This window comes from Dasypus novemcinctus, chromosome 3, assembly GCF_030445035.2.
Source record: "Dasypus novemcinctus isolate mDasNov1 chromosome 3, mDasNov1.1.hap2, whole genome shotgun sequence".
NCBI classification, from domain to species: domain Eukaryota; kingdom Metazoa; phylum Chordata; class Mammalia; order Cingulata; family Dasypodidae; genus Dasypus; species Dasypus novemcinctus.
Genome location: NC_080675.1, coordinates 177,191,814 through 177,212,010, shown reverse-complemented (window position 1 = coordinate 177,212,010; position 20,197 = coordinate 177,191,814). Strand labels below are relative to the sequence as shown.

The 20,197-nt window shown below is 43.6% G+C and overlaps 1 protein-coding gene and 1 long non-coding RNA gene across 4 annotated transcripts in view; one reads left to right on the top strand and one right to left on the bottom strand.

The window, feature by feature from the left end:
- Positions 1–12,661, bottom strand: part of MTHFS (methenyltetrahydrofolate synthetase) — a 42,245-nt gene extending 29,584 nt beyond the window's left edge. The window contains exons 1-2 of one of the 3 annotated variants that reach the window (XM_071214386.1): positions 12,567–12,661; positions 8,154–8,415 (exon numbers count right to left, since the gene is read on the bottom strand). In XM_071214386.1, coding sequence (XP_071070487.1) covers positions 8,154–8,415; positions 12,567–12,635 — 331 coding nt within the window. In that variant the 5' untranslated portion in view covers positions 12,636–12,661. Of the gene's footprint in view, positions 1–8,153; positions 8,416–9,246; positions 9,355–12,134; positions 12,380–12,566 lie in introns of those variants that run through there. The other 2 variants (XM_058294766.2, XM_004480667.5) reach the window with 2 other exon arrangements.
- LOC139438736 (uncharacterized) lies at positions 12,056–13,698 on the top strand. The gene is made up of 3 exons (XR_011648498.1): positions 12,056–12,092; positions 12,738–12,833; positions 13,589–13,698. It is a non-coding gene; the product is annotated as an uncharacterized lncRNA (long non-coding RNA).
- Positions 13,699–20,197: the final 6,499 nt, after the last annotated feature.

Genomic DNA, 20,197 nt, shown 5'->3' with positions numbered 1-20,197 from the left:
GAAAACTGTATCTCCACACGTGGAAAACAGTTTCATGGTTCCCCAGAAATCCCACTTATAGGTATGTATCCAAAAGACTTGAAAGCAGGACTCAGACAGACTGTGCACCCATGTTCATACCTGCATTACTCACAACAGTCATAGGGTGGAAGTAACCCATGCATCCATCAGATGAACAGATGAATAAAATGTAGTATATACATTTAATGGAATATTATTCAGGTCTAAAAAGAATGAAGTCTGATACATGCTACAACATGGATAAATCTTGAAGATATGTTGTGTTAAATAAGCCAGACACAAAACTCAAATATTCTATGATTTCATTCACCCATGAAATACCTAGATGTGCCAAATTAGAAAGTAGATTACAGGTTACCAGGGGTCAGGATGGGGGGCAAGAGGTAAGGAATAAGGAGTTAATGCTAAATGGGTACAGAGTTTCTTCTTGGGATGATGGAAGATTTGGTAATGGATGGTGGAGATGGTAGCACACTATTGTGATTATAATTATACTACTGAATTGTATAATTGAAAGTGGTTAAAATGGTACATTTTTTGTTGTATATATGCTACTGCAATTTTTTTTTAAATTTTTAAATGCTAATGGATGTTTCTAATGCTGAAGGCTTTCAAAGAAATAGATCTTCTTGGCTCCTGCCCATGGAGCCGATGAATGGGATGAGACAATGGAACCTGTGTCTGGGGCTTAAACATGTCCTGCCACAGTACATTCCACTAACTCTTGCTGGAGAAAGGGAGGGGGCACGTGGTGGGGGGCTTGCTGATAAAGAGAGAAGGAGAAGTAAAAGCACGCTCTCGTGGCATGAAAACCCACGGTGGAGTTTACACGCACATTTTCACTACCCTGGCTTGAGCTCTAAGGGTTAGAGAACTAGAAACATTTTTTTTCCTAATTCAAACTCCTTTTAAAAATTTTGCCTCTTCTCTGAATTGAACATGTATAGAAGCATACATAAAGCTAGCAGACATCTTAATGTCTATTAAAAGTAATTTTAAAATCTGAATTGGAAAAGCAGTTTTAAACACCTGAAGTTCTATATGTAGGGAGTTTCAAGTCACCTGGGTTAGTCCTTTAAATGATACTTAAATGTTCAACAGTACATTCAATGAATTATTATGCTTGAATAGAACATTTAGCATGAAATCCAACTTGGCAAGAATAACAGGCCATCACCCCTAAAGAAGTATCTTTTATCTTAATGGGCTAGGAGTTAACAAAAAGTAAATTACCACTCTCCAAAATGAGAAAATATTCTAAAGTTGCTGCTGCAAAGGATAAAATAGATAATTCTGGAACAGTTCCAAGAAAGTCTATCATGGGTGCACTTATCATTCAAGTGAAAGGCCCTATTAAAATAAAAGCCTTGGCTGTTCTCCCTGTGTATTTAGTTGAAACAAAAAAAAAAAGCTTAACTTCCTGACCAGTGAACTTTTAGTCACATTTGACTTCAGGAAGGTTTTTCCTGGGGAACATATAACATGTTCCCCTGACCACGATTACCAAGGTGCCTGATCCATGAATAATGGTTCCATCGCAGTTTGCTCTCAGCAGAGAAAAAGGAAATCCAGGTGCTGAAGCCACCTTAATGAATGAGGTGCTAGGAAAGGAAATGGCACTTTAAAGGCGCTGGAGTGGAAAACGGGAGAACTGGTTGTCTAACTATCTGCGTGTCCTTGGGGAAGTCACTTGATGTCCTTGAGCTTTGATTATCCCATCTGAAAATAAGGAAGATGAAGCAAGGACCACAAGGGTGCGTTCCATCTACCACAGCACCTACCTCTGGGGATGATGTTCTCAGCTGGCCAGGGAGGAAGGTCAGCCAAAACTCCTGCAAAGGCTTATGTAACTTGCAAAAGCACATTCCAAACTATAATTGTTTCAATTTATTTTTGGTCATGGTCATTTATTTTGAAAGTTCAAATAAAATTAAAGAGGGGGATTTTTGTTAAGCAAACGAGACGTGTTAAAGGTTTAGAAACACACTTCCAGTAACAGCATGAGCTGTTGCAGTAAATCACAGTAAAACATCAAGCCATGTAGGATCTCAAAACTGCTTGTTTCTCAGTTTAGTAAAAATGAAACAATAAAAAAATGTTCCATGCACACTTTGAGAGTTTGTGCTGGCAGTGGTATTGGAGTGTCCCCAGAACATTACTAGATAATACCCACACACAGGATTGAGTGTGCTGAGCTGACCCGCCCATCGTTACAGGCTTGACTTGGAACTCAGACCAGGGGACTCGACAGGCTCCCAAGCGAATTATTACGACATTCACTTAGCTTTATGGAAGGATACAGAACAGGAGATGCAGCAGGTACAGCAACTTCCCACTCCCAGGGCCCAGCAGCTACCCCAGCACACAGCTGCTCCTGCCCACGATTCCACTGGATGCGGCAGGAGCCAAGGTGTGCAGGGCCCTTTCCCATCAATCTTCTTTAACAACGGCTCCCTCAGGCCCAAGGCCCACCTGCCAAGCACAGCTCCCGACCTGGTGTAATATTTCACCACGGAGGCGGCAAAGCAACACCTTTGTCTAAATTCCAGAGTTTTAAAACCAGGGCAGGGAGAAGATAGGTTCCAAGGTCATTCCCCCAGGCAGGCCTTGCTCAGCCCAGGACTGATGTTAACTCAAACACCAAATATAAAAGCCACCGCATCTTATGAAACAACTATTTCTATTTTGCTTTAAGATGGGGATTTTTTAAGTGCTCCTATTGCACATGTTTGTAATATTTTTCACAACCCAGGTTTCCTTTAACGGCTGTAAGTTATTGATCATCCGTTAGTGTACAGAAAAATATTCTGTGAATTCAAATAAATTTTGACTTCCCCTCAAGAAGATTTTACTGTAAAAGTCAATGGCGCAGGAGCAGATGTGGCTCAAGCAGTTGAACACCTGCTTCCCACATGGGAGGTCCAGGGTTCAAACCACAGTACCTAAAAAAAAAAGTCCGTGGTGTAGACCACATGATGCTAGCACCTGGCTCAAAGATGATTTAGGCAAAGCTGTCTGTTCCTAAAGAGTCCAAATCTATAAAGAAAGAAAAGAAATATACACCCAAGGCAAATTAATAAAGCATGGGGACATATGTTAAGGGCCAAGGGAGTGAGAATTAGAGAAGAAAGGAACTAGAGTAGTGAGGTAACCAGGGACGGCTGGGGAGGATAATCACTGTTTACTAATAGTGATAACTGCCATTTATGGGCCCCTAACCACGTGAGGGACGATGCTAGGGGCTTTACACACGTTACCTTACTCCATGCTTTCAATGACACTGTAGGAGGGTACTGTTATATTATCTCCAATTTTCAGAGGAGGAAATTTGCACTTTAAGATGCTAAATAATCTGACCAAGTGGAAAAGCCAAGGTTTGAACTCAAATCAGGCTGGCTCCAAAGCCAATGATCTCAAGCACTAGACTAGAAGACACCGCTCTTCTGAAGGAACACACAAGACATTCCAACATAAGCAAAATCACTTTCACAGTGACGTACACAGTATGTTCTCAGGCAACAACTCCATAGCTGGAAGAACAGCAGCAGCCACAGAAGCATCAAGAGTGGCCGCCTTTCTGAGCACCTACTATGCGCCACTATGCTAAACACTTTACGGACATGATCTCACATGGGCTTCATAACAGACCCAAGAGGGAAGTTTCATTACATCCATTTCTAGGCCAGAACTGAAACTCAGAGGAATTAAGTGACCTTCCAGAGTCGCAGTTAGAAAGCAACAGAACTAGAATTTGGATCCAGGTTCATCTTTTCCCAAGTCTATGTTCTCCACTGCTGTGAAATACCATCTTCCAGCAGAGCGCTTTGGCTGAAGCAGAGGGACTAAAGGGGAGGAGAGGCATTCGGGGGAAAGACAGGCCAGGCCTGGACAACGGACTGAATGTTTTGGACTTTATCCAATGTCCCTTCTTTTTGGCAGCAATTAGCTAAGAGAAATCATGGTCTGTTCAGGTATACGACTTACCCAGTGTGGAAGGAAATGTTTGAACGGGGTAGGTGCCCTGTGCAGGGAAGGTATTTTAGGAAAATTAATCAGACCAAGAAATGAATGGAACAGAGTTAAAATCATAAACAAAGGGCTTCCCAAAACGGAAAGAAAAACATTACAAAGACACCTGGTAATGTTTGATAAGAGGATGGGTGGAAAGGTTAAATCTATATTCACAAACTGGCTACTAAGAGAATTAACATTAACAGAACTATGAAAAAACACAAAAAGAATAGTAAGAATGAATAGAGACATGTTGAAATTAAGGGGAGAGAGGGGCAGCTAAGTAGAAACAGAAAGCTCAGCAGGACGGCTCAAAGGAGCACGCCCGACATGCCAGCACCTCCTGCCTCGGGAGAACAGTGTGTAGCAGTGTTGGCCGCCATCTCCCCATCACTGCACAGACTAGGTGCTCAGTTAACACTTTCTGAAAAAGTGCTGCGATCCTCAGTGTATTTCAAAACTATCAAGGCTCTGTCAAGTGCCTCTAGTGTTCCCACAGGTTGTTATGCAACCTTATTACAGAAAGCAGTGAGCTACCGCCAGTGACCCACACCAGCCTTCCCAAATGTAATGACCACGGACAGCCGAGGAGGAAGCTGCACACACTGTGCTCAAAGACTGTCCTTGACACCGCCCCATTCGACAACTTTAAAATGTTTTGGCTGAGGATTAGAAAGTCACTGGTGATCATTATGTAAATTATCTATCAGGAGCTCACACACAAATATGATTTCCCAAAGGAGCCTCCAGAAGAAACAAAAATAAAAAATTCAGCAGAGTCAGGACTGCAGAGGCTTATACTCTAGACAATGTCGGTATCCACTCCCCCTTCTGGAAGCAGGACCTGGTTTTCCCGTGGAGACACTCGACTCACTGGTTTGAGGAGGTTACAGAGGCGGGCCAAAGACTCCGCCTACATCTGCCTAACCTTTCTCCCGGGCCCCAGGGAGCGGTTCCAGGGGGGCGTGTAAGACCCAGGCCCATGTCTGTCAGCCTCTTCCTTTTCCTTGGAAACAGCAATAATTTTGGGATGGCCATTTGACTCAATGGGTCCATGAGAGTTAGCCCCGGGATTTTACTGTACTGTTAGAAAACAGACTTGCTCTTTTCTGCTGGGAATGCTAGCCAAAAAGATGTCGTGGAGCTGGCAGAGGCCAGGGCCCCCCACTGGGCCCCACAGAAAGACGCCAACCCAGAAGAAGGCAGCATCAAAAGGCAGAGGCCACAGCACTCAGGTCCATGCCAATGTAATCCCACTCTTTTCTTAGTCAAGCTGAAGCAGATTTTGCACTTGCGATGGAAAAACTCCTGGCTAATCTAATGGCCCAGCAGTCTTCCCTTTGAGGATAAGGCCAACAGAGAGGTGTCCCTCTATTTCACTCACCAATCTATTTATTTTGCCGTATACATAATATAAGAATATGCCACATAGCATTTTTGCATAAGAACTTATAATTGCCACTGAACACACTGAAGTTCACTCTTTCCTAAGTCGCAGTAATGTGAGCACACCAGAAAGATAAACAGGCGACAAAGAGCACGCCAAGGAGAGTCTGAGCTCTGATCAGCTTGTCCCAAACACTGTGAAGCTCCATTTATGCCCCTGCACCGAAACCGCCGCATTCTAACCGCTGATGCTAGTAAAACTCCACCTTTCAAAGGGAGAAGCGGGAAGCTAAACAGCAGACTGCCTACTGGAACATTCCTACAAACATTGGGGAGCATCGATTCCCAGGATGCAGTCACAAGAAGCCAAAGGTAAAACCCCTTTCCCTTGGCAACCCAGAGGGCAAGCATCTGCAGAGGAAAGCACGTGGGGGTGGTACCGTTCTCACGGGCACAGCCCGGGAACAGCTCCCGAGGCACGGGTGGGCTTTGTACGCGGGCCCAAGCCCTGCCCACCTTTATTCTCAATATCCTGTACCTTTTCATTGGCCCTTGTACTTGACGCATACTTCAGGTTAGGATATTCATTCTACACACAACTCCTGCCTCTCCAGCAAGTCCAGCGCCTGCTCCTTCCACACTTTCCACTGTCTGACCCAAACCAGATGTTCAGAAAATGTTTGTTGGGAATTAAAATGATGAACGCAAAATTTCAAAAACTTGGCTAGCAATAAGTTTATCATATAAGGAATAAGCGTGCCTTCCCAGCTTAAAATTACTAATAGTTACTATTCACTGAAAGCAACCGTGCCAGGTGCCCTGCTAAAAAGCGCACACACATCCATCTGCTCGGAGCTTATCCTCACCAGGAGGGGCACTAAGTTGACAGGGAAAGACCGCGCTTCTTTCTTACTCTTCCCACTGCTGCGCTTAAACAGAGCTAGCATGGATGGTCCGAGGTGACACAACCTCAGGAGGACATTCTAGAAGGGTCAGGGCTGTTCTACACAGGACTGGGCTGCCTCTGTAAGTAATGGGTACTACAAGAGACCAAGCAGAATTTCAGTTAGCAGGGATGTTATAGAGATGAGGCAAGTATTGGAGGGGCTGTTAAGGCAGAACCAGTTAGCACTGGAAATATCCCGGCTCTGCCCTTCAGCCTTCCGGTCTGGAGAAGTACCTGCATTACGTATGAGCAACATCAGATTCCAGAGCTTCCTATAGTCCCTAATGTATAAACCTGGGCTAGTCCCAAGACAGACCGTACTCCCTCATTATCCCATTGTCCTAAAATAGTCATAATCTTTTCCCTTAAATTATGAAGGAGTTTTTAAATTTTGGCATCCCTCTGGTCTACTCATGGAGGGCACGAGGGAGGCAGATAGACATGTCCTTCTGGTGCCTAGACATCAGGCAAAGCCCAGGAGTGGGTATTATGGGGGAGGGTTAAAACAGCAAAGTAGATAAGCCCCTACTACTACGAGCCCTTGACGCTGCCCTCTCCTCCTAAACACCTCTTGCCCCACCCCCACGCCCCACGGCATTGATTCTATAAGTTATGGAGTTCTGTCAGAAGGGGAAAGAAATTGGGAGAAGACTACATATAGCTGGGCTGAGGCAAGGGGTTTCTTTGCAATCATTTACGTCTTAGTCAAAAATAGATCTCTAAAGACAATTTTGAGCATTGTACTACAAAATGGTACCCTAAGCTTGTTTTGCTATCATCTCTGTAACTGCTTGAGGATGATAAAATCTCTCAAGCAGCTGCTGGCCAGAGAATAGCAAGTATAAAGGTCCAGCAGGGGGGGAAAGCAAAGCCCGGCTGGGAAACCGAGAGACCTTAGAGCAGCTGGAACGCAGACTATGGCCATGGGGGGGTGGAGGATGTGAAATGTAAAGGTTATCAAAACTTTGCATCAGCAACTTCTACAACAGCTTGGAAAGATAAGCCGAGCCACGGTCAGGAAGAGCTTGTTAGGGAGTGTTTACTTCCACCCAAGGGCGGCAGGAAGTCACTGAATGAGGGGAGAGAAGGGGTCATATTTGAGTTTTAGAAGTATTATTCAATTGCTATGTGGATAAGGGATTGAGAAGGAGGAGAAGATGCAAGACATGGAGAGAAGAACAGTTAGGAGGCTGTTAAAGTAACTCAGGCAAGAGAACATGGTGACATAGGCTGCCGGAAGCAGCAGTGTCAGAGCCAAGTGGCCGGGTTCAATGAACATCCAGGAGGGAAAACCATCAGGACTTGGAAATAGATCACACATGACGCATAAGAGAATAGAGAAGTCAAGGATGACCTTGAGTCCTCTGGCATGGTCAGCTCAGGGACAGAGAGGGTGGCCAGTGGTAAGGGAGGAGGGGATGAGGATTCAGTCTGGTCATGTGGTGTTTGAGACGCCCATGTGACCTCCAAGTAGAGAAGTCCAGAAGGCAGCTGTCAGGTCTGAAGGGGAGCTGTAAGTGTGGGGCTCAGGAACATACAGACTGCCAGTGAAGCCATGGGAAACGATTAAATCGTTCAGGGAAAATGTATAATTTCACCCACGAGGTTAGGGTAAGTGCCGGTAATAAGGCAACAAAACTTTGATATATTGCAGTTTACACCTCACAGTTTCCACACGGTGTCACATCCTAAGCCAGGTAATGTGGGTACCTTGGAAGCTAGGTGGAACACAAATTCTTCCCTAGAGAAAACCAGCCCTAGGGAGCCAGTCCTAACACCTAATGCTCACCTGTGGAGAGGGCCTCCTCCCGAATGTCATTCTCTCCAGGCTGATGAATATTCCAGGATGTTTTGGGAAGTGAGGAAATTTCCTCAGGTGATGCTAATTTCACCATATCCATGTGATTGCTCTGGAACTGGTACTGTGGGATGAAGCAGGTTTTCCCTCTTTGGAATATGTCCTTGATGATTTCTTCTGTCTCAATTTCATCTGGCATGCTCAGAAAGATGGAGATTCTTTTGGACTTCTGATACTGACTATGGGCAATCACCTAAATAGGAAATGGTGACAATTAAACTTTCCAAGATTACACTTTTTAAAACTAGCAACTCCCCTTAACCATCTCTCCCTTCTCTCAGCCTTCTCTAACTTCTAAAACTACAAGACAGAGAGAGAGAGAGAAAGAGATATGTAGTGGTTCAATGTTGAGTCCCAAAGCCTGACTACGAGTTCTGATCCAACATTTACTTCTCTCATCCCTTTAGCTCAGGCACACCCACTCTGGTGTGCATGAAAATTTCACGAAAGAGTCACTCTGGCCAAACCACTGTCTGCCTCAAGAATTCCAAGAGGCTTAGTATCCACCTTCCCATTTTTAGTAGCCTTCAGTCATCTCACACAGTTCCCCTAGTTTCTTTCGTTTAACTCTGAACCTTGGATCCCAAAAGCTTCTTCACTCCTTGGATTGTCTGCCCTCTCTCTTCCTAAATTCTACCCTTTCAAGACCCAACCCAAGCTGTAACTTCTCTTGACTCCACAGAACTCTTAATCGACTTCTACTTAACACTTGATTATGTATCACCATGAGTTGATTACTAATTGTTTTTTCTGTGTATTTAATGCAGTATTTCTAACCAGACTGTGAGTTCCTTGGAAGCAGAGAACTTGCCTTGAATTCTCCCTTAGTTCCACCCACCCCTATCCTGTTTTCTAAAACTCTTCTGTTCAAATGAATGTAAAAATGTTCACAAAGATGGGAGGTGGGAGATCCTGAAGAAGCAAAGACCCTCCAAAAGCAGATGCCAAGTTGTGAGAGGTGAGCCTGAGTGGAAGAATCCCTTCATATTCATCAAGCAGGAGAAGGAGACTGAATTTTACTTACCAAAAAAAGTGACATCATCAGGAGCGCACTCCTTACTCAGAGTCAGAAATTTGCCCTTGGCTCTCTGCACACACCCTCCCTTTTTTTTTTTTTTTTTTTTTTGCTTCCTATTTTGTTCTTTCCTGACTCAGTGTTAAGAAAAAAACGATACTGCAAAAACAGCTTATAAATATGGCAGAGAAATACAGGTACTGAAAAGTCAAGATATTCCTAATAAAAAGGGACACACAAATTAAGTAGATAGTGCACACCAAACCAGCACAAAGAAATGAAATTAACCCTTTCTTTCCGCGCCATGGCAAAGCTGTTAAGAGGCCTGAAATAGGCAAAGCAAATGAAAATATGAAACAGACCTCAGGCAGACCTGGGACTTTGATACCCAAGTACTGTAAGAGAAAATTAAGTATCTTTAATGTGCAACATCAAGAGCTAAAAGTTAAAATTCAATGTGAGACTGCATACACATTCATCTATCTTGCTTCTTCAAATCCTATTTATCTGACAATAAAGAAGCACAAAAAAGGAAAATCCCTTAGAGCATCAAGAATAAGAGGATAGAGATTTGACTAATTTCATGAGACACAGGGTGGATGAAACAATATTTGCAGATAAAACAACCAACAGTCAGAGAACACAGATACAGTTGAGAATGAAACAACATGGATGAACCTTGAGGACATTATGCTGAATGAAATAAGCCAGACACAAAAGGATAAATATTGCATGGTATCACTGATATGAACTAACAATAATAAGCAAACTCAAAGTGTTAGAATCTAGAAATAGGTTACCAAGGGGATAGGTTGGGGTTAAAAAAATGAGAAGTTGATGCTTAATTTGTACAGAATTTCTATTTAAGTTAATTCCAAAGGTTTGGAAATAGATGGTGCTGATGGTAGCACATAAAATGTGAGTGTAATTAACAGCACTGAATTATAAAGGTGAATGTAGTTAAAAGGGGAAACTTTAGGTCACATGTTATTCAAATAAAAATTAAAAGATAAATCATAGAACTGTATAGCACAGTGAACCCTATTGTAAAATGAGGGCTCGAGTTAATAGTACAAGAATGTTTTCCATAAATTATAACAAGTGTATGACACAATACAAGGTGTTAATAATAGGGTGGTATTATATACTATTATATAATATTAATAATAATGGGGGGAAATACACCTAGTATAAATCATGGACAAGAGTAGATAGTACTATTTTAATAAACTTTCAATTTTAGCAAAGCTACCTACTGTTTTAAAAAATTATTTTAAAATGTTATCATCAATTGTAACAGATGTTCCGCACCGGTGCAAGCTGTTGATGGTGGGGTGGTATAGGGGAATCCTCTCTTTTAGGCATGAGTGTTCTGTAAACCCACAGCCTAATCAAAAGTTTTTTAAAATTAGAAGGGAGGCAGAGAGGAAGGCAAGAATGGCGGGGGTTTGGGGGTTACAAATTAACTGCAGGGCCCCTGTACTGGGGACTTAACTGCCTCGAAGCTGGCAATTCCTTTAGGCCAAATAAAGAAAGCTTTAGGGTCAAGTTCCGAGGTTGAGCCTGCACGCCTGATCCTGCCATCCCGTCTGAGCCAGGTCAACGCCTGCCAATCCTCCACCCACCCCGCCCACGCCCCGCTGGGTAGTCCTTTCCCCTTTGCCTTCTTCCCCCACTTCCCTTCCTTTATACACGGTTCCTTCTGCCTGGCTTCCCTTCATCTCTGACTCCTGGATGGCAAGCCCTCCTTTCTCCTTCAACTCCCAGCTCCGTCTCTTCTGCTGCGCACCCTTTCCTGGTTGTCCCGACAGAAACCTCTTCTCTCTGTGGTATCGGAGTGCTTTCCTTAGGCTGCAGTTGCCTCACGCAGGTGGTGTTTGCGTTTCCGTCTCTTGCTCCTTCAAACAACGGGAGAGGACTTATCTCTTTCACTTTTGCACCCCCAGTTCCCAGCAAAGTGTTTGGCACACAATAGGGCATCAGTAAATGCAAAGCAATAAAGTCTGGAAATCAGGAGCTTGAGTTCGAAATGCGTAGGACCTGGGCAAGTTACTTAACCTCCTTAAGCCTGACTTCCTCAGCTACAACGTGGGAATAACGGTACTCGGCCACCGGATCGAATGATATGATTACGGACATAGCAAAGCCTCAAGTTTCAGCCGCTGTTATTACCAATAAAAACCTCTAACTCTTTAATTATCCAAGATAAGTAACAACAGTGATGACAATTCGGAGGGGGGGGAGAATTTAATGTTCACCTACTATGTGACAGGTAATCGCTGGGCCCTGAGGCTACGAAGGCACGCCCCCACCCGCCACGCGCTCAGTGGAGGGCAGTGGCCCTCTGCCGCCCGCCCTGCGGCGCCTCCACGCCTCGCCTTCCTGCTCCCAGTCTCAAGAGGCAGGATCTTTAACAGTCACTGAGGAACCTCTGCCCCGGGGCTCCCCGCCTCTCCAGCACGGATCTTCCCGCTCTCCCCGCGCTCGAGGCGGCCTCTCACCTCGCCATCCTTCTTTACCCCATGAGGAGCACCTCCTCAGGCACCACGGGTGCCACCCGGGCAACCTAGGTCCCTCGCAGGGAGGGGGTCTCCCTCACCGGCGATACAATCCCAGCACCCGCCCCCCTCCTCGCCATTGCTCCCAGCGGCTTCGCAACACTCACAACGGAACGTGCGCGCGCGCGAGGGACGTGCGCGCGCGCCGGGGAGACGGGCGCGTGCCGGAGGGAGACGGGCGCGCACGCGGAGCCGTGCGCGTGCCGAGGGGAGACGAGCGCGCGGGGGAAGACGTGGGCACGTGCCGGCTGTCTGCGCCTGCGCGAGTGCGCGAGCGCTGCGCCGCTCGGCCTTCCGGTAGGTCGGCAGGGCCGGGTCGGGTCTGTGTGGGCCCGTTACCTTTTGGGTCAGCAGGCGGGACTGGCGCAGTCGCTCCTCGGCGCTCAGCTCCCGCAGACGCTGCTTCAGCTCGGCCCGGAGGCTGCGCTTGGCCCCGCTTACGGCCGCCGCCACCGCAGCCATGCCGGCCGCCCCCGCTACGGCCCGCCCCTGCCCTCACGGCTGGGTCCGCCGACCTGAGGGAGGGCCCGGCTCCGCGAGGCGGAGCCGCCGGCGGCAGGTTCCCGGGTTCGCCTCGGTGGCCTGGGCGGTCCAGCCACGCCCCCGACCCGACTGGTTGTCGCGAACGGGAGTACGCGCCGTCTGTCCACCCCCTAGCGGGTCTGTGGCCGTGACCGCCGCACGCTCCGCGCCCCCGGGCCGCAGCTTCCTCAGCTCGGCTCTAGGTCTGGGGAGATGCGTTATAACGGCATTCACTGATTCTTTACGTGCCTTGTAGTGTACAGTGCTGGGGCTCCGTGCGCCTGGAAACATAGGAAAAGGCGGGCAAAATAGAGACATCTATATGGTAGGCAGAAGAAAGCAGTCTGGGAACTCGATTCCTACTGGCTAAACGGAAAATGACTTCCTTTTTCCGCCAACACCTTCCTCTCTCTTTTCCAGTTGGTGGGAGGGAGTTGGTTCATTGGTCACTGATGCAGGGATTTTCCCTTGTGGGTTCAGGACGTATCTTCACCCCTGAAAAACTTAAGACTCAAGGTAAGTTGCCCTGCTCATTATAGGCTCAGAATCCAGCAATATTGTTGCTGTAGAGTAACTGGCACTTGCTCATATTATTAAAGATCCGTTTCTTCGGAAAAGGGTGATGAGAAAACGGTGTTTCTGCGCTTGCAGAGCCGTGGATTGGGAGAAAAGAAGATGGTAGGGCTGACCAGTTATAGGGAAGGGCTCTTGTAGATCAGATTTACCCTTCACACTTTGCTACCCAACAGGGCAATGAGAAACGGAGAGTTAATTATTTGATAAGTAAAGGAATTAAACTTTCAAATAATTGCAGACTAGAATTTGATAAGAATATCAAGATTATGTGAAAATTTAACAATTATTATATGAATGAATCAACTTTACCGAAGTTTTTGTGGAAAGACAAACATTTAAGAACAGCTAGGACAACACTGAAAAACTAAGATCCCAAGGGGGAATCAGCCCTTCCAGGCATTGAAACACACTCTAAAGCTTCTATAATTAAAACTGGTGCTTGAATACACATATAGACTAGGGAAAAAGATTAGAAAGCCCAGGAATAGACCCAAGTCCATATGGAAACTTAGTATATGTTAAAGGTGGCCCCTCAAATCAATGAGGTAATAATGGAGTTGTTTTATTTAGGTATCAGGGGTGGGAGATTGAACCTGGCACCTCTGTATGTGGGAGGCTGGCACTCAAACACTGAGCCACATGGGCTCCCCTGAGTTGTTTTTTCTGCTTGTTTGATTTTTGTTGTTGTTCTTTAGGGGGCACCAGGAACAGAACCAGGACTTCCCACATGGGAAGCAGGTGCTCAAGTGCGTGAGCCACATCTATTCCCCAATGATCGACTTCTTAATAAATGATACTGGGACAACTGGGTAGCCATTTTTTAAAGATATAATTGTATCTAGGTTTCGTACCATGCACAATTGAAAAGATTCCAAATGGATTAGGGATTGAAGGGTAAAAATGAAACTGTGAGTACTAAGGGAAAACAGGACAATTCGTCTTTAACTTTGATCTAGGGAAAGTTTTCTAACCAGGCCTCAAAATCCAGAGGCAATAAAATAAAAGATTGATAAGGTTTATTATATTAAAAATTTTGGTTTTTTGTATGGCGTTAAAACATTCACAAAACATTTGACAAACTATGAGAAGATACTTGCAACATATACCACATGAAAAGGGCTCATCTGCCAAATATAAAAAAGAAGTCCTCTTAAAATTGAAGTGCAGGACAATTTGTTAAGAACAAGAAATAAGAGTCATCCAGACTGGAAAAAAAGTAAAACTCTTTGCAGATGACATGATATTATAGATAGAAAATCTTAAATCAACAAAAAGTCTGTTAGAACTGAAAAATTAGTTCAGCAAGGTTGTAAAATATAAGATCAACTTACAAAAATCAAATGCATTTCTTTGGACTAGCAATGAATAATCTAAAAATGAAATTTAAAATATAGTTCTATTTGCAATAGCATCAAAAATAATAAGTAAATTTAACAAAAGTTTAAAAATACGTGGAATATACAAAACATCATTGAAAGAAATTACAGAAGAACTAAATAAATGGGAAGATATCCCATCTTTGTGGATTAGATTTAATACTATTAAAATCAAAATACTCCCAAGTTGATACACAGATAGAACATAATCCCTATCACCTGGCCTTTTTTTTTTTTTTTTTCCATAAATTGATAAACTGATCCTATAATTCATACAGAAATGCAAGGAACTGAGAATAGCCAAAACAATCTTGAAAAAGAACAAAGTGTGGGAGGGAGTTCTCCCATGCAGATAGGGTATATAGATATGTTCAGATGTTTGCTGGGTATTGGCATAATGGGTAGCGTTTCACGAGACAACTGAGAGAATGCTGAGTTCCCATTCTGGAGAACTCTGTTGCATTCCGAATGGAGCAGCAACAATCCTCCAAGTGCAAGGGCAAAGACCATTGAAGAAGGATGGTCCAACGATGGGCCCTTGATGCTGATGACTATGCTTAGGAACCTGTGTGCTGGAAATTTCTATTAGGCCTAGAGCTGCAGAGTGCCTCAGAGTAATGTCCTGAGAACCTCCATGTTGTTTAAATGTGGCCACTCTCTAAGACAAACTCAGAATGTAAATGCAATACCTTTCCCCCAACATGGGACATGTCTCCCAGGGATAAGCCTCCCTGGTGCCGAGGGATTTTTACCAAACATCAGCTGGTGATGCAACTAGAAAAAGACATTTAATAATAAAAGGGGAAATGGTAAAGACAAATGAGTTTATATGGCTAAGAGACTTAAAAGTGAGTCAGGAGGTCATCAGGGGTTGCACTTATGCACATCTCAGCAGGATCTCAGAGATAGCCAAAGTAGATAAAACCCCAAGAAGTGATGCTCCTGAGGGCTATGGAGACACCCAGGTCATATGGTCATGACCAATGGCTCTGGAGTTCAGTGCCTTGCCATTGGGCCCTACTTTGGAATTTGTACTCCTGAGTGTGATAGAGTTGGACTGAGATGTGATCTCTCTACACATGCCTCTTCTGTCACTTTTACTGAGCCTGTGCTTGGTTCTGAGGTTGGTGTATGCTCAGGAGACTTGAATCTCTGAACTGACAGTGTGCTAGCTGGGCCCCAAGCCTCAGCGGAGTTGCAGCACCTACTGTCCGGTTCATTGGACTTGCCCATGTCTGCTAACACGGAGGTGGGGATGATCAGCCACCACACCAGGGAACTGAGAGAGTCTACAACTGCAAGCAGGAGAATCACATCCATCAACCATATGGGATCTAAGCCCCCTCTCAATATAGAGGTGGAGTAGATATCACCAACCCAGGGTCCACAGGATGGAAGAATAAAATGGATTAGACTGCACTTACTAATATTCTACTATGGAACTATTGTGACTAGTAATGGAAGAAACTAGCATTGATCTGGAGAAAGTGGCCACCATAGTTGCTGAGGGCAGGGGGAGGGAAGAAGAGATGTGATATGGGGGCATTTTTTGGGAGTTGGAGTTGTCCTAAGTGATATTGCAGGAACAGATGTGGATATTATATATCCTGCCATAACCTACTGAATGGACTGCAGAAGAGTGTAAACTGCAATGTAAACTATAATCCATGCAGTGCAGCAGTGCTCCAAAATGTACTCACTAAGTGCAATGAATGTGCCACAATGATGAAAAAGGTTGTTCATGTGGGAGGAGTGGGGGGGTGGGATGGTGGGGTATGTAGAAAACATACTTTTTAATGTAACATTTTTTGTGATCTATTTTTTTTAAGAAGACAATTTAATAAATTTTTAAAAACCTCAAAATCAAGACAGACAAAGACTAAGGAACTGTCAAAGATTGGAGGACACTAAGAGATGTCTAAATGCAATATGGGCTCTGGATTGGATCCTCAATCAAAAAAAGAACATAAGTAGGAAAACTGGTAAGATTCAAGTAACATATGTATATTAGATAATAGCATTGTATTTATTTTAATTTCCTCATTTTGGTGATTATACTGTGATTATGTCAAATGTTGACATTAGTAAAAGCTATGTGAAGGATATATGAGAACTCTACTTTTTTGCAACTTTTCTGTAATACTAAAATTATTTCAAAATTAAAGTTCAAGAATAAAATGAATGTTAACTGGATTGAATAGTGGCACCCTAAAATTCATGTCTACCCAGAACCTCCAGGATATGATCTTAGTTAGAAATAGGGTGTTATTAGTTTTCCTGACTGCTGAAGCAAATATCATGCAATGAGTTGGCTTAAACAAGGGGAATTTATTGGCTTACAGTTTTGAGGCTAGGGAAAAGTCCAAATCAAGGCATCATCAAGGTGATGTTTTCTCCTCAAAGACTGTGGCACTCTGGGGTTGGCTGCAGGTGATCCTTGGCTCCTCTGTCACATGGCAATGCACAGGGCAACCTCCCCCTTCTCTTCCAGTTTCTGTTGACTCTCAGCCTCTTGCTTCCAGTGGCTTTCTTTGTGTCTGAATTTCATTCTGCTTTTAAAAGACTCCTTTAATAGCATTAAGTAAGACACATCCTGATTGAATGGACCACAACTTAAATATTAAGTAATTTCATCAAAAAGTCCTACTTATGATGCATTCATACCCACAGGAATATATTAAGTTTAAGAATGTTTTTTTCGGGAAATGGACTTTGGCCCAGTGGTTAGGGCGTCCGTCTACCATATGGGAGGTCCGCGGTTCAAACCCCGGGCCTCCTTGACCCATGTGGAGCTGGCCACGTGCAGCGCTGATGTGCGCAAGGAGTGCCGTGCCACGCAAGGGTGTCCCCCGCATGGGGGAGCCCCATGCACAAGGAGTGCGCCCATGAGGAAAGCCGCCCAGCGTGAAAAGAAAGAGCAGCCTGCCCAGGAATGGCGCCGCCCACAGTTCCCATGCCGCTGACGACAACAGAAGCAGACAAAGAAACAAGACTCAGCAAATAGACACCAAGAACAGACAACCAGGGGAGGCGGGGGAAATTAAATAAATAAATAAATCTTTAAAAAAAAAAAAGAATGTTTTTTTCTGGGGTACAGAACTCCAAACCATTAAAGACAACCTTTGTAGGTGTATTTAATTAATATGAGGTTGTACTGGATTAGGGTGGGCCCTAAATCTAATGTCTGGTGTCCTTATTAGAAGGCCATATGAAGACAAGGGAGGTACATAGGGGAAAACCCTATGTGAAAAGAGAGGCAGAGATTGGAGAAAGATGTCTACAAGCCAAGGGTTGCTAGTAACTGCTGAAAGCCACTAGAAGCTTACAGGGAAGCATGGAGCAGAGTCTTCCTCAAAGCCTCCAGAAGGAACCGGCCCTGCCCACACCTTGATTTCAAACGTACTCTGAGAGAAAAAATCGGATGTTTTAGCCCCCTGATTTGTAAAAAATTGTTATAGCAGCCCTAGGAAACAAATTAACAAAGTGAGTAAATTACTTTGTGGGAGTGTGGGATAGAAGAAATCCTCTGAGAAACAGAAATTTTAGTTAACTCCAAGTTGACTCAGACAACATTTACTGTTTATTCCAGTAGGCTCCTAACTGATCTCCCAGCCATTAGCCACTCATACTCTCTGATACCACAACTGCCAAACCGAGCCTCCTTAAAAAAAAAAAAAAAAAAAAAAAATCTGATCATACCACTATCTCTTTAGAAACTGCCATCAGGGCATCAGAGAAGGTAGGCAGGGCTCAATTCTCTCACAAAAACTATGGAGGAAGGACAAAAAAGGTATCTGAGGGAGCTGCTTTGGAGAACTGCAGACCAAGAGAGTGCTGCATATCCTCTAGGAGGGGAGGGACAGAGGAACTAAGAAGCCAAAATGAAAACCATGAGTTGCTAATCTGTGCAGCTGGCAAACAGTCATCATGGCAAACAGTCTCACAAAAGCCCATGGCTCACTGAGAAGGCAGCCAACTGAGAAGGCAGAGGGCAGAGAGTGCTTTTACTCCAGTGAACTTGGCCAGTACAGTCCACACTGAATCTCACCTCCGGCCAGACCAGAATCATGGGCAAGTGGAGGTTGAAAGAGACACCTCTATGGAAAGATTCACCAACAAGCACCATTTGCTGGCCAACCAGGAAACTGTAGAGAACTTAACTGCTTTTAGGAGTCTCTAGTTCCAGTACTTTGGAAAGGAACTGCACCCCATTAACGAATCCCTGGTTGTATTTTGATAAATTAATCTGGGCAATTTTAAAGCCTTAGAATAAGTTGAGCCAAAAAATTGAAGAGCCATGAAACAAAACTATTAAGCAAGATAAAGAACTTGACCACCAGTAAATTCACCAGCATATTCAGATGCCTAGACATCAGCAAAAAATTACAAGCCACATTAAGAGACAGAAAGAAATGGCCCAGCCAAAAGAGTAAACCAAAAACCTTAACAAGACACAGGATTTAAGACAAGTAATCAGTAATAATCATACAAATGTCTTAAGTTAATGCAAAGAATTGAAGGAAAATATGACTAGAGAGATAAAGGATATTAAGAAGATGCTGGGTGAGCATAAACAACTATTTGAAAGCCTGCAGTAACAGCTTATGGGAAAGACAGAATGGATGAAATTAAAAATACATTAGTTCAATTAAAAAATACATTAGACATAGAAAACAGCATATTTGAATTGATAAAGATAGAATTAGTGACTTGGAGAACTGCACATCTGAACTTGAAAACACAGGAGAACAGAAAGAGAAAAGAATGGAAAAAATGGAACAGGGAATCGAATGACAATGTGAAGTGCACAAGCACACGTGTTTTCAGTTTTCCAGAAAGGGAAAAGAACAGAAAAGGGGCAAAGAGAATATTTGAGGAAATAATGACCAAAAACTTCCCAACCCTTGTGAAAGATATAAATATCAATATCCAAGAAGGACAGCACACCCCAAACAGAATAAATCCAAATAGACATACTCCAAAGCACCTATTATTCAGAATGACAAATATCAGAAATAAAGAGAAGATTCTGAAAGCAGCAAGAGAAAAGCAATGCATCACATACAAGAGAACCTCAATAAGCTTAAGTGCTGATCTGTCATCAGAAACCATGGAGGCAAGAAGAAAGTGGCACGGTGTATTAAAGGTACTGAAAGAAAAACTGCTAGCTAAGAATCCTGTATCTGGCAAAAACTGCCCTTCAAAAATGAAGGTGAGTTTAAAATCTTAACAGAAATAAAAACCAAAAACCTGAGAGAGTATGTTACCAGAAGGCCAGAATTAGAAGAGATACAAGAAATAACAAGGGCAAGAGATTTGGAGAAGAGTGTAGAAATGAAGATTATAGGTAAGGGGAATTTAAGAGGTAAAAAAGACAGACAATAAGATAGGACAACAGAAAGCTAAAGGATAAAATGAATCAAGTAAGTAATGCCTTTACAATAACGACTGTAAATGAATGTTAATGAACTGAATTCCCCAATGAAAAGACATAGACTGATGGAGTGAAATTTAAAAATACTAGCCATCTGTAGGCTATCAACTACAGACTCACAGATGTAAGGACCCAATCAGATTGAAAGTGAAGAGTTGGAAAAAGATATTCCATGCAAATAGAACCAAAAAGAGAGTAGTGATACTAATATCAGACAATAGATTTTTAAATGCAAAACTGATATGAGAGATGAAGAAGGTCATTATATATTAATAAAAGGGGAAATTTACCAAGAGGAAATAACTATGATAAATATTTATGCCCCCTAAGCTGAGTGCCCAAAGATAAATGATGCACACACCAGCAAAACTGAAAGAAGAAATAGATTCTCTACAATAATAGTTGGGGATTTCACTGCACTGCTCTCAGTATTGGGTAGAACATCTTGACAGGGGACAAATAGAGAAACAGCTTGAATAATGTGATAAATGAAC